Source organism: Sander lucioperca, chromosome 5, assembly GCF_008315115.2.
Source record: "Sander lucioperca isolate FBNREF2018 chromosome 5, SLUC_FBN_1.2, whole genome shotgun sequence".
Lineage (NCBI taxonomy): Eukaryota > Metazoa > Chordata > Actinopteri > Perciformes > Percidae > Sander > Sander lucioperca.
Window position 1 is genome coordinate 25,157,861 of NC_050177.1, and position 13,522 is coordinate 25,171,382.

The 13,522-nt window shown below is 40.9% G+C and overlaps 1 protein-coding gene across 2 annotated transcripts in view; it reads left to right on the forward strand.

The window, feature by feature from the left end:
• LOC116048291 (cGMP-inhibited 3',5'-cyclic phosphodiesterase A-like) overlaps positions 1–13,253 on the forward strand; it is a 55,052-nt gene extending 41,799 nt beyond the window's left edge. For both annotated transcript variants that reach the window (XM_031297298.2, XM_031297297.2), the window contains 11 exons: positions 1,267–1,510; positions 1,806–1,882; positions 2,118–2,314; positions 3,844–3,981; positions 4,335–4,446; positions 5,652–5,759; positions 6,524–6,723; positions 6,956–7,159; positions 8,099–8,260; positions 11,928–12,195; positions 12,689–13,253. In XM_031297298.2, the coding sequence (XP_031153158.1) occupies positions 1,267–1,510; positions 1,806–1,882; positions 2,118–2,314; positions 3,844–3,981; positions 4,335–4,446; positions 5,652–5,759; positions 6,524–6,723; positions 6,956–7,159; positions 8,099–8,260; positions 11,928–12,195; positions 12,689–12,999 (2,021 nt within the window). In that variant the 3' untranslated portion in view covers positions 13,000–13,253. The remainder of the gene's footprint in view (positions 1–1,266; positions 1,511–1,805; positions 1,883–2,117; positions 2,315–3,843; positions 3,982–4,334; positions 4,447–5,651; positions 5,760–6,523; positions 6,724–6,955; positions 7,160–8,098; positions 8,261–11,927; positions 12,196–12,688) is intronic.
• The last annotated feature ends 269 nt before the right edge of the window (positions 13,254–13,522 follow it).

The following is a 13,522-nucleotide window of genomic DNA, read 5'->3' on the forward strand; positions in this document are numbered from 1 at the left end:
ATTGACACCTCTTTACTATGCGAATCTGAACGATATATAGTTGACGTCAACACGGTGGCTGTACCTTAATTGGCTCTGGTTTGTACCTTTGTTACGCCCCAAAATTGACATAGCTACAATACCTTCAAGGGTATTGAAAATGAACCACGGTCATAAATGCAGTTTTCCAGGCTGTACAACGGAATACTGACCAAGAGAAAAGTGTTTAGAACGAGTCGAGTCTGGGCATGTCTACTGATTGTGTTGCTGTGCTGTGTTTGTGTGTGTGTGTGTGTGTGTGTGTGTGTGTGTGGTGGCGGGGGGGGGGACATGGCAACGCGGTGTGCACAGAGGGGAGGAACTGTGTGTGTGTGTGTGTGTGTGTGTGTGTGTGTGTGTGTGTGTGTGTGCTTTGCTCGTTGTAAACCAACCAATCAGCGCGCAGCTTATCTAAATATTCATGAGCATACCACATAAGGGAGAAAACCTCTTGTTTCTTTCTTTGGGCCATTTTCAGCCCAACCAATGTTACATACCCTATTCGGAGACCTTAAAGGAGAATTCCGGTCAATTTCAACACGTAGCTCTGTTGTTTGGAAATTTGGAGTGCTGGCAGTAGCAAAAAAAACGAAAACAGTCGGTGCTGCCTACACCGTGTTATCCCCCTGCTAGCGTTAGCACCCAACAGGCTTAAACAGGGCAAGTTTTAAATGTGTTTTAAGCCTCTAAACATGCTCGAAATGTCATTACAAGTGCCTACCCATGTGCAGTGATTCCTTCCGAGGGAACACAGCAAATCTGACTGCTGTAGATGTGACAGAAAGGCATAAAAGTTGTGTTAATCCAGCCAGTGCACATACCTCTGTTTATTTCCTGTTTTTCCAGTCCACACTAGTCGATTGTCGAACTCATACAATCCAATATTCCAGTCAAATTCACTGTGTTCCCTCGGAAGGAATCACTGCACATGGGTAGGCACTTGTAATGATATTTCGAGCATATTTTAAAGACGGGTAAAAGATGTTTACACTAGATTTTTTTAAAATGGAAAATACTTTTCTCAGCTTGACTATTCACTGCACATAGCTCCACATTTGTCAAATTTGGGATTTTTCTGTTCACTGATGTAAATAAAATTAGCTCTGTGATTGATGTGACTTAAAACTCAGCAAAAACTCAATTCAGTTAAAAAGCAAATGACTTAGATAAAGATTGATACATACTAGTATCAAGAGTAAATTACGTAAAGCCTGAAAACATTAGAGTCTGTATCGCTCTCTTTTTTAGGTTTCCCCCCCTCCAACGTATCACCTCTGGGCTCTCCATGCTCATCTCCTCCAGTCCAGGGCACACCTGTCTCAAGCCCTACCATCAAGACATGTTCAGTGCAGCTTCCTGAGCCGGCTGGGCCCTTGACAGAGCGGACCTCTGGCTCTATGGCCCCCAAGAGCCACCACAGAGCCTTAACCCACAGCATGAGCGCCCCGAGCTCCACCACCACTCACTGGCGGCCTCCATCACTCTGCGGCAGGTAACATGCGATCGCACAGAACATTAATTCTCCTGTTCCATTTTGATGAGCAATTATAAACATGGCACATTCAAATTCACTAATATTGTAATGAGGCTTCAAAAGCATCTGTGTCTGTTTATGTGTATGAATGAATATGTATGAATGTGTGTGTAAATGAGGGAAATGAGTCATATCATTAGTCTACGCTGGGAGGACAGGAGCTGTTTCAGTTATCAGATGAGAGAGAATGATCAGGATGGAATAGAATGTATCCTCTGAATGTGTCGGTGTTTCTCTGCTCTCTTTCCATCAGCTGTGGTAGGCCGTTCAACAATCGACTAAACCACGGGGTAGAATCTGTCAACAAAGGGGACAGAATACCCCATCCAGGTAAACAGCAGAGTACAGCCTATGACAGCAGCCTATGATTATAATATAAAAGAACATTTTTCCAGAATTCAACCCGATTGATAAAAATAGACTATTCTTCTAGCTTTATTTTCTAGGTTGATATTTGATTCACTCATACTGACCTTCTCCACAACTGCCCTCATTGTAACTTTGTATAACCACCAACATGGTTACATTATATTGCACATGTCTAACATGTGTAATGTCTTCCCAGATGAGCGTGCCGTAGCTTCTTCAGACTATGACAGCACCTACGACAGCACCTATGAGACCAACCACAGTGACAGCAGCGACTTTGCACAGAATGAAGAAGAGGGAGAGGGAGGCAAGAAGCTGCCTGAAGCAAGGGAAGGTTGCAGGGAGTATCTGGCACAGGGCATCGTTCTTCACCCACTCCTGCCATCACCAGAGGTAGGCTATCAGAGAGGCTTAATTTGGTATTGGCGGAACAAAAGGTCATCTTTTATGTGCTTTAAGGTTCTTCAATTCACTCCAAAGACAATAAGAAGATGAGTTGAATAAAGATGAATAATTTCTTTCGATGAGGTTTAATTTTTTACAGTGATTTTACCATTATTTACTGTCATTAGTTAGACTATGTGCAATGCCCATTCAAAACCTTCCTGTTCCTAATGGGACTTTTTTTTGCCCTCCGGTATCGCTGCTTGCCGCTTTCTTCAGAACCGCTCATCCAAATAACTTCACACTCGACACTGCACTTCCTTGGGTCCTGAGCAATGCACCTACCAATGCTAAAGTATTCCCATCATTTGCTAACAGCTAGCTATTTGGGACCAGGCTATGTCCGGGAACAAACAAAACACATTCTGAAAGTGACATACAGGGTTCCCGCGGGGTCTTAAAAAGTCTAAAATTCGGAACTTTAAATTTAAGGCTTTAAAACGTCTTAAAAACGGCTAGATTTTCATCCAAGGTCTTAAATTTCATTTAGTCAGGTCTAACAAAGGTTTTACCTTCGTTCATTTCCAGAAATGCTGGACGCAGAAAAAAAAAAAAAGGTGGCGCTCTAGAGTCTTTGCTCTGTAACAAAACCAGCAGAACGCTGCCCTCAGAACATTGGTTTGGTGTGTTGTAGTTCTTTCTGGGGGATATTGGTGTTGGTAGGTACACGGTGATAAATCTACAAATCCTGTGATAAATTCAATACCTGCCCGCAAAATACGTCTCCTCAGAATTTCTTAAAGTTTGGCTAGGCCTACTTGTGGAAAATGGGAAAGTGTTCTTTTAACGCGACATGGCTAGATCACAGCTATTTCCGCTGTTGGTTATAAGCAGTACCCATTTCTTTGGTAATGCGTCGTGTAGGTCTTAAATTTAAATCTTTATGGTCTTAAAATATCTTAAAAAGGTCTTCAATTTGACTTACTAAAACCTGCAAGAACCCTGTACATCGCTGATGCTTGAAATGTTTGAGTTTGCTACAATGCAACATCTCCGGTCTCTCTGTCTTCATCTGTTCTTGCATGTACTGTAGTGAGCGATGCAGAGAAAGCTGTACCCAGCATGCTCTTTGGTGGTGTAACAGTTAATAGGGGCCCTCTCCCAATACACTACACAATGTGTAACACACTATTAATAAATATGTCCAGTAGATGCTGCTTGCACTCAACACTGCACTTTCTTGAGTCCTCGGCAATACACCCGCCAAATGTGAAGTCGGATGAATGGTTGTAGAGAAAATCGAAAGATAGAGAGACAGAGACAGACATTTTAGTTAGATATACTGCTCAATAAACAATGTAATTTTTGAAAATGCGTTTAAATGCTGGAAGCAGTGGTGCAGTCTGATGTACAGGGAGAACTGCGAAATTTGCCTGTCCATCAAAACTGTGGTGACTGAAAAGTTATTTTACTGTACTTGCACGTACTTGTCTGTATCTTTCTGACCTCTCCTCCGTTCCCCTACCTTTACCTGACAGGACAAGCCAATCTTGGCCACGGAGCCTCTGGTGATGCCAGCACTGGAGCCTTTGATGAGTCAACTCAACAACTGGAACTTTCCCATTTTCAGTCTGGTGGAGAAGACCCATGGCAAGACAGGCTGCATCCTCAGTCAGGTAAACGCTAATTAGTGAGGAAATGTTGAAAACTCATCTGACATTTATTTAATGAAAACACATCAATACTGATTAAATTAAAAGGAACTCATATTGACAGAAATGTTCACATGTATGTAATCAGCAGCTTAATGTGGGAGTGGTGTTAGTTGTCAGTGCAGACAGTGGGAAGAATTAGCATTTTAGGCTTACAACAACAACAACAACAACAACAACAACACTAGAATATGAAAGCAAAAATCAGTGATACATGCAGTGTGAGTGAATGACAAGTGACTTGACCCAACTATGCATCTGAACCTCTCCAAAGATGAGATATGACTCGCAGTATGTTTCTCTCGTGTTAATCCCAGGTTTCCTATAAGCTCTTTGAGGACACAGGTCTATTTGAGACATTCAGAATTCCTGTGCAAGAGTTCATGAACTACTTCCATGCTTTGGAGAATGGATACAGGGTCATCCCTTGTAAGTAGAAAATGTCCATGTTTATTAAATTGTTATAGTGAATTATTGATATCCAACATTACCTTTATCTGCCACAAGGGGGATGTATCACATCGTCCTAGTAATAAAACACTACTGACAGGCCTACTTTCTGCTTCAGTAATTTATGGCATGCTCTTATTGTTCACAGTTGGTAGGGATATCAAGTTTCCTCTTGGTGTTTGATATCAGAAGATAATCATATCTAATTAACTACAGTGTTTATGTCAATCCACATGGAAACTGAAACTGTCAGGAAACATGAACTCTTAAAATGATTTTGCAGCATCTAAAATCCTTACGTTTCTTAAAGGAATTTGAATGACAGTATGTGACAGAAGTAAGAACACTTAGTAGTAGTGTTTTTGATACATGATCTGTACATTTTAAAATATATATGTCTAAAGTTCCGTACTGTAGTTTTTGTCACAAGTTTTAACATAGTTTCAGGGGGACACACTACACCAGGGGTGGCCAACCAGTTCAGCATAAAGAGCCACAAAAAAACCCGCACCATAGCAAAAAGCCACACAACACATGCACGTCCACACTACAACAGCAACAGTGACTTCCAGATCTGATGACAGTCATAATACATAGCAGTTTTCATAGTTTTTTTTTCTTACTTAGACTGACTCAGTGGGAAATCTGACAGTCTTTGTTATCCATAATCCTTTTCAGGTCTTGCTAGAACTCGGTTGTGCCACCCGAAGCGACTCTTTCACTTGTTTGTCACTAGAGGGGCTTTCAAACAATCTGATTCAGCAGTGAAAGGGTTAATGAGGAAGGTGATCTGTGGCAGCTTTTTTTTCCTCGGGTTGCAGAATTTGTCCTCAAAACTCTGCTGCATTATTTTTTATTTTAAAATAATTGGCAAATGTATTGGCAAGTGCATTCCATTTTTTTTGTACTTATCTGAAATGTTTCAAAAAGTAAAAAAAAATAATAATAATAAATCCACTAATAACACAGCCCCCAGCCACACAGTAAGAGCCTCAAAGGAGCAGGCAAAGAGCTGCATACGGCTCAAGAGCCACAGGTTCGCCACCCCTGCTTTAGTGATTGTTGTTTTTCTTCAGTTTAATGGTGTTACACTTCAGAATGTTTAAAACTGCTCCATCTGGGATTTTATCACATCTTACTCCCCTCTACTGGTGTGAATTAGCATTGTATTTTACCCTCCCCAGATCACAACCGGATCCATGCCACTGACGTGCTACATGCTGTGTGGTACCTAACCACTCAGCCTGTACCAGGCCTACCCACCCTGCTGACTGAGAATGGGATACACACCGGTAAGGACGTTTAATACATACAGTCGTTCCTTAAGACCAACCTGCAATTTAAATCTCTTTTTTTGTTTCCGATGTAGACTCTAGCAGCGGCATTTTGATTGGTTGGAGTGGTGTAAATCATGGATGTATTAGTTGTCAATCACTGTTCTCAAACAAACCGCCCTGGGTGGACCCCTGTGGCTCAGAGATTAAGATGCTGACCATGAATTCAATTTGATTCAAATCTGGCCAGGAACCTTTGTTGCCCATCTCTTTCACTCATTTCCTGTCATCCCTCTCTATTGTCACTATCTAATAAAGTGATACATGACCCCAAAAACAATTATAAAAATAGAAAAACCAATCAATCTCATGTGGTTCGAATTTGTTAGTTGTCTCGGCTCCTTTCTCTCTTGTGTCTGGATCGAACATGAAATACACACTCACATTCACAGAGGTAGGCTTTTTAAACAAACAAAAACTGAGTTACAAAACATACACACATTGTAGCATGACAGACAGACAGACAGACAGACAGACAGGTGGGTAAAAGTGCGTTCATAAACAGAGGAGTAGTAATCACAATGACAGCAGACCTTACAGTCAACAACATCCTGGGGATAGATAATGTAGAGTAGGTAAAATTAGTCAAAATGCTAAAAGGTTCTTCCTGAATAAACAGTCTAATAGCACCATGTTTTACATCAACTAATGAGGTGGCAGCATTTGAGCAAAGAGCACCATCAGAGACTGGGACGTGAGCTGTGTTTTCTTTTCGCCCGTAGACTCAGAGAACGGCATTATGCCTGGCGCCACAGGCTTCCTGATGTCCAAGATGAACTCTGTGATGGAGGACAGCTATGGCTCCCTGGCTGGCCTTATCCCCGGCCTGGAGCTCATGGCCCTGTATGTAGCTGCTGCCATGCATGACTATGACCATCCTGGAAGAACCAACGCCTTTCTAGTAGCTACCAGTGCACCACAGGTAAAGGCATAAGTGCGGGTGTGTGCAGCATATACAATGTGTGCTAATTGGAACACCAAAAAAAACAATACAACCACCTAGGGGGAATATGCAACAAAAATATCATTTATATTTCACCACAGCTCAAAAGCTCAAAATTACCACAGTGTCAGTGCAAACCAACAACCCAAAGACCAATAAGCTCAACCAGGATTTTACAAATTTACTTTCTCCTATTGGTCTTCCACTGTAGGCTCTTCTGTACAATGACCGCTCAGTCTTGGAAAATCACCATGCAGCTTCAGCGTGGAACCTCTTCATGTCTCGACCTGAGTATAACTTCCTGGCTAACCTTGAACATGTGGAGTTCAAGCGCTTCCGCTTCCTCGTCATTGAAGCAATCCTAGCCACCGACCTCAAAAAGCACTTTGACTTCCTGGCAGAGTTTAATGCAAAGGTAAAAATCTGTGAAATAAAAAAGGTACCAACCATCATCCAGCTGCAATTATTGTTGTCATTGGTTATCGTTTCTCAGCTCCAGCTTAAAGCAGCCATATTATGCTCATTTTCAGGTTCTTTATTGTATTTTAATGTTGCACCAGAATAGGTTTACATGGTTTCATTTTCAAAAAACACCATATTTTTGTTGTACTGCAGTGCTCTCTCTCACTGCTGCAGATCCTCTTTTCACCTGGTCTCTGTTTTAGCTACAGAGTGAGACCTCTTTTCTTCTTCTTCTTCTTCTGTACCATCTTTGATTGCACTGCACATGTGCAGTAGCTCAGATGTAGATCATGTCAGCTAGCTAGCTCCATAGACAGTAAAAGAAAGGCTGTTTCTACAACTTCAGTCAGTTACAAGGCAGGATTAGCTGGGAGACTTCTAAATGAGGGCGCACATGTAAGTAGTTCTTTTGTAGATTATGGTGAACTTGTGTGGTGTTGTAGCAGTGCTTTGCTACTGAGAACGAGGTAGCATGCTAGCGTTAGCGTTAGCATGCTAACGCTACGAGCTAATGGTTGCGGTTAGCCTGCTCGTTTCGGCTTGTGACGTCACAAGCCGTGCCGATTTTGAACAGCTCACCCAGAGACTGAAGGCAGGACACATTCAGAAACTGTATCTCACTCTAAACAGCATGGATGGATTTTTTTCAAAGTTTGTATGTGTGTGGAAGCACCAGAGACACAACATAACACCCCAAATCCCAGAAAAAGTGATTTTTTCATAATATGGGCACTTTAAATAATCTCTCCAATTCCTGTAATAAAAACGGTCTTTTCCTCCCTCTCCCAGATTGTCCTAAACAGAAGCTGACAACCGATCAGTGGGGGAAAATGTACAATCTATAGCTGTGTTGTTCTTTTTCACACAAACCTTCCTATGCACATCTCCCCAGGTGGGTGATGAAGGGGTGTCCGGTATTGATTGGACCAATGAAAACGACCGATTGCTGGTGTGCCAGATGTGCATCAAGCTGGCTGATGTCAATGGACCACTGAAGTGTAAAGAGCTGCACCTGCAGTGGACAGAAGGGATCGTCAACGAGTTCTACGAACAAGTAACATTATGCTCATAAATCTCCTTCAAAATCTCACTTTCAAAGTTATTAGCATTTATTAGCATTAACATCTCACACATAGATAAATGGAAGTGTAATGTACAAAGTACAGTAAGTACTGAATAATATAAGAAAAATTTGCAAAAACTGTTGCTCACAAAAAAATATTAAAGTGTAAAAAAAACTGAACAACATGAACATTTCAGAAAATAGAAATTACAGAAATGTACACACAAGCATACAAAATAATTTTGTAGTACTGTACATTATATTACATTATGTACATTACATCCACTTGACAGTTAAACAACAATATCTTTCTTAAGTTTGCTAATATTAGCTAACATGAATAGCCACCATAAGCTATTGGTCATACCAGAACAAGTAATGCTCTAGTTGCAAAAACCCTAAGTGTACTGAATTAAAAAAGGGCGTTTTATTTTCTATGAATTTAACATTTAATTTGTAAGAGAAAAATGTGTCATATCATCTTTCAAAAAGTTACGTAGTCTAAAGCCACTAAACACTTAAAAGTTGTTGTTTTAAAAAAAAACATCTTTAGGTATTATTTTAAAAGACTTAACAGTCAAGAATTCAACTAATCTGCTTCATCAGGACTGTGTGGGTGTGGTTTGATCAGATTTGATTGACAGTGACCAAACAACCCACAAACTGTCATGATATTCTGAAAATGTATTAAAATGCTAATAAGCATAAAGATGTAATTATAATGTTCAACTGCATAACAGCACCTCTCCAGGTCATAGTGATATTTTTTCCTGCTCAAGCACCCTTCAACAACTGGATGTTCCCTCTGAACAGATATGGAAATGTAAAAACAAAATCTTGCCTACTAGCTCATGAATTTGTTAAGAGACTACTGTAGACGGACGCCTGGCAACAAATCCTGCTCTTAACTAGTAATGCCTCTGATTGGTCAGTTCAGCTAGTGCTGAGTAAGTGGATGAAGATAACTTCTGATTAGCCAGAGAGATAACCCTGCCTAGCAACGACATGTTGTTAGGTTAGAATAGCACTAATTTGAGACTTTTGAGCCCTAATTGAATCTTTTTGAGGTGGTGCATCAATGAAAGCAAAGGTGGAAAGATTTCCCACTGGTACTCACTATCAGCATTTATTTTATTTATTTAGTCTTTTTTTTAATGAAGGGAACTTGTGTACCAAGGACATTTAAACACTGTGTTTAGCAGCTAGAAACCCAATCACAGCTGCGCTGATTTCTGAGGAAAACCTCCTCACTCTGATCTGTTTCTGTTTAGCATTCTCCTCTCAAATCTTCTGTTCAATTCTCAAAACAGCTTTGAGAAATATGTATGCCCTTTGAGCAGTGGGGGTGGGGTATGTTTTTCTCTTCAGAGGGGAGACGGATGACCTATATGAGTCATCGACAGCGTTCATTCACAGTCACACAGAGGAAGATCACAGGGATGGAACTGACACACACACACACAGATCACAGGGATGGAACTGACACACACACAGATCACAGGGATGGAACTGACACACACACACACACACACACACACACACACACACACACACACACACACACACACACACACACACACACACACACACACACACACACACACACACACACACACACACACACACACAATCCCTCATATTAATTTACATTATGCTCTGCAAGGCAATATTCAAACATTGGCCATTTGTGGTTATGATAAACCATTCCATTTCCTCTCCCCTCTTACTATACATATACACACACACCTATCACATGAACCACGAATGCAGTGCATATAGGTTTCAGGTTGCCATAGCAATGGGAGCCCTTGCCCCTCTGTCCTCCTGCTGAATCTCCTTAAAAGCCCTACCATCAGAAAACAAACACAAAAGCTTGTCAAACACATGACTGTCACAGTATATAAAAGTACAACATAAGCTATATCATATCAGATATGGCAACATAAACCACAGCCACAGAGAGACAGGTTTATTATCAAGATATGTGAAAATAATGGGAAATATCCCTAAATGAAAAGGTTCCTCTGTTGGGACAAATTCTGTTGAGAAAATCAATTCATACTAATCCATTTTTTTTCTATGGGGAACAATGCGTTTTGCTGGAACAGGTGTGTTTTGAAGGTTGCTGTAGATATGTCTTCTGGTGTGAAGATGAATAGGGCCACCAAGAATGCAATCAGCAGAATAAATCCAAAAATGAGATTCCACTGCCAGATTGATAGCCTGTCTTTGTGGGCACAAAACAGGAAAATGGAAAAGGAATGAATGACAAATACCACAAGGACGAGGAAAGAACAGCATGGCTTCACTTTGGCTCGTATTTATCCGGCCAGCATTTACAGTAGAACCATTGATGTTACTCTTAAATCTGTTTGCCTATTTTGATACATTTTAAATCTGATTAAAATTGAGTTTTGTGCATGTGAGCTAATGTTACTGAGATTTAAATTAGGATACCCTCAGCAACAAGGAAGAAACTGGTAAAATGTCAAAAAAGACAATCAAATTTGTTTAATTTCTTTGCCATTCATGTTGTGAAATGGGGAAATGAGCTAGTGAAAACTTGAAAAGTCCCATCGGTGTGGGCATGATATGTGCATGTAATATTTTGGATAATTACTTTAAGCCCCACAGCTAGTGGCTGTTTGTGCTGTGCGTTGAAATGAGTATGGTCAATTATAATTCACATGGTTGTGGGAATATAGTGTAAATGTACTAGGCTCCATTGTCATGTCAGAAGATTAAACAATATTTTCATTTTTTTTTTTTTGTTTTTTGTGCTCTGCACTTATCGTTGTTTATTATGTCATTCTTGTTTAGTTTCAGCACAGCAGCACCTAGGTGTTGTCTGTGCACCAGGCACTGTGGATTTGATGCGTTCCGTGACTTTTTTTCTCCCTGCGACCGGCCGAATCAGCAGCCTCTCTGAGTTCCAGGACCTCCTGATTTACAAATTAAGCCCTGCTTGGGATCTCGTGGGACCTTGTGACAGTCTTATTTATATGGTTGATACCTACAGATCAGCCATTGTTTGAAGAGATGTTTTTCTATTTGTAGTCTTCTTGACCTACTTACCCAGAGGTTGTGTATCTGGGACGTTCTGTGCTTGCCAGTGGATCTGTTTAGCTGTACAGAATATCTGAATTTAAACAGCTTGAGTGGTGTAGAGTTTACCTAGATGTGAAAGCCTGAGAAAGGATCCAAATGTTAAATATCAGTATATTTGGTTTATAATTTACAGTCATTTATAATAATGTAGTGCTTTTATAAAGTTACAAATTAAACAATAACTGCAATCAGAAATACACACAAACAAAAAAACATGAAAAGCAGAAAGAAACATTAATTTACAAAAAAAGGGAAAACCACAACATGGCCATGGTGCAACAACAAAGCCAGAACACGCACATGAAATAGTCACAAAAACCTCTTATGTACAGAACCATAAAGCCTGTCGATAATCTTTTTTTAATTAATTCAGTTGCATATGATTTATGCTTTTTGAAGGTAATTATGCCATATGTTTTATTTTGTAAATTGTACTTTAAATATGCAGTCCAGTAAACAGGAAGGACTATTTTTCAATGCACGTATCAGGTCTGCAGTGGGTAAAACTAATGTTTGCTCTGTTTTCTTTGCCTTGTCTGTTCCCGTCTAGGGTGATGAAGAAGCAAGCCTGGGCCTTCCCATCAGCCCGTTCATGGACCGCTCCGCTCCGCAGCTGGCTAAACTACAGGAGTCGTTCATCACTCACATTGTGGGACCTCTGTGCTCCTCCTACGACTCTGCTGCTCTTATGCCAGGATGCTGGGTTGACCTGGCTGAGGGAGAGACAGAGCCTGAGGAGGCGAAGGAGGGACAAGATACAGAAGAGGAAGAGGAGGATACAGTGGATGAGGACGCATCAACAGGTTCTGGCACCTCCCGTATGTCAACCTCTTAATAATTAATGTTGCAGAAAATATCTCAGTTACAGTCTGTCTTTGTCATTTTTTAAATAGAAATACATTAATTTGCTTTTTTCCTGAGGTATAGATGAAAAGATTGACACAACTCATATCTGTCTGTGATAATATGAAGCAGAAACCAGGAGACGCTTAGCTAAGCTTAGCATAGCATAACGACTGGAAACAGGGAAACAGCTAGCCTAGTCTCGCATTAGACTAACGAGATTTAAGGGCTTTAGAGGTGCTGCTGGTGGATTTTTTAAACTTTGGACAGAGTCAATCTTGCTGTTTCACCCTGTTTACACTCTTGATGCTAAGTTAAAATAACCATCTCCTGGCTGTAGATTCATATTTTAATGTACAGACATTATAGTGTATCAATTCATCATCTTTCATCTAACTCTTGGCAAGAAAGCAAGGTCTTGGCCAACCTTCCCAGGATTGTGTCTAACTGTTGACTTGTATCTGACAGAGCGACAAGAAACCAAAAAGGTGAGCAGGAGGAAAGTATTTTGCCAGATAACACAGCATATTCTGGAAAACCATGACATGTGGAAAAGTGTCATCGCTGCGGAAGCCCAAGAGGAAGCTCGGAAAGAGGACTGCATCAGCAGCCCTACCGATCCAATCACAGCCATTCATGAGGAAGAGGAGGAACAAGCAAGCAAAGAGGAAGAGTCAACTGAATGCCTTGATAAAAGGGAAGAGATGCCGGCTTTAGAGGAAGAAGAAATGCTTCCACAATCAGAGACTTCAGGGGGAAAAGAGGAGGAACCAGAGTGATATGAACTTTGACCTCCTCTTAAAACCAGGAATCTGAAAGTTGTCTAAAATGTTTTGTTTCTTTCCTAACTAAACTCTCGATATGGTAGCCAGCACATCACTTCGACACAACACTGTAGAAGATGTTTTGGGTAATATGTGCCTAACAAAAACTGGATTTGAGGAGAGGGATGATGCATGCCCAGTTCATCTGACGAGGGGAGAGAGGTGAGATGAGCAAAAGAGTAAGTGACTGAGGAGTAGAAGAAGAAAAAGAGAATGATTGGGACTGTACTTGTTTTTGCTGTAGTGTTTGTTTTAGTCTGGATCTGCTGCCCTACCCTCACCCAGGCTGCCCATCCTGCACTACGGGCCAACCACGCTGATTTACAGATTCACAGATTCACTCCACCAGTGAGTAATACACTGTCACGAGCCCCCCTCTCCATCCCCCAACCTTCTTATTGCTCCCGTTCTGTCTGCACACTGTGGAGCCACCCAGCTTGTTGAGGATGTGCAACAAGTCCCTTTTCCTTGAAGACAA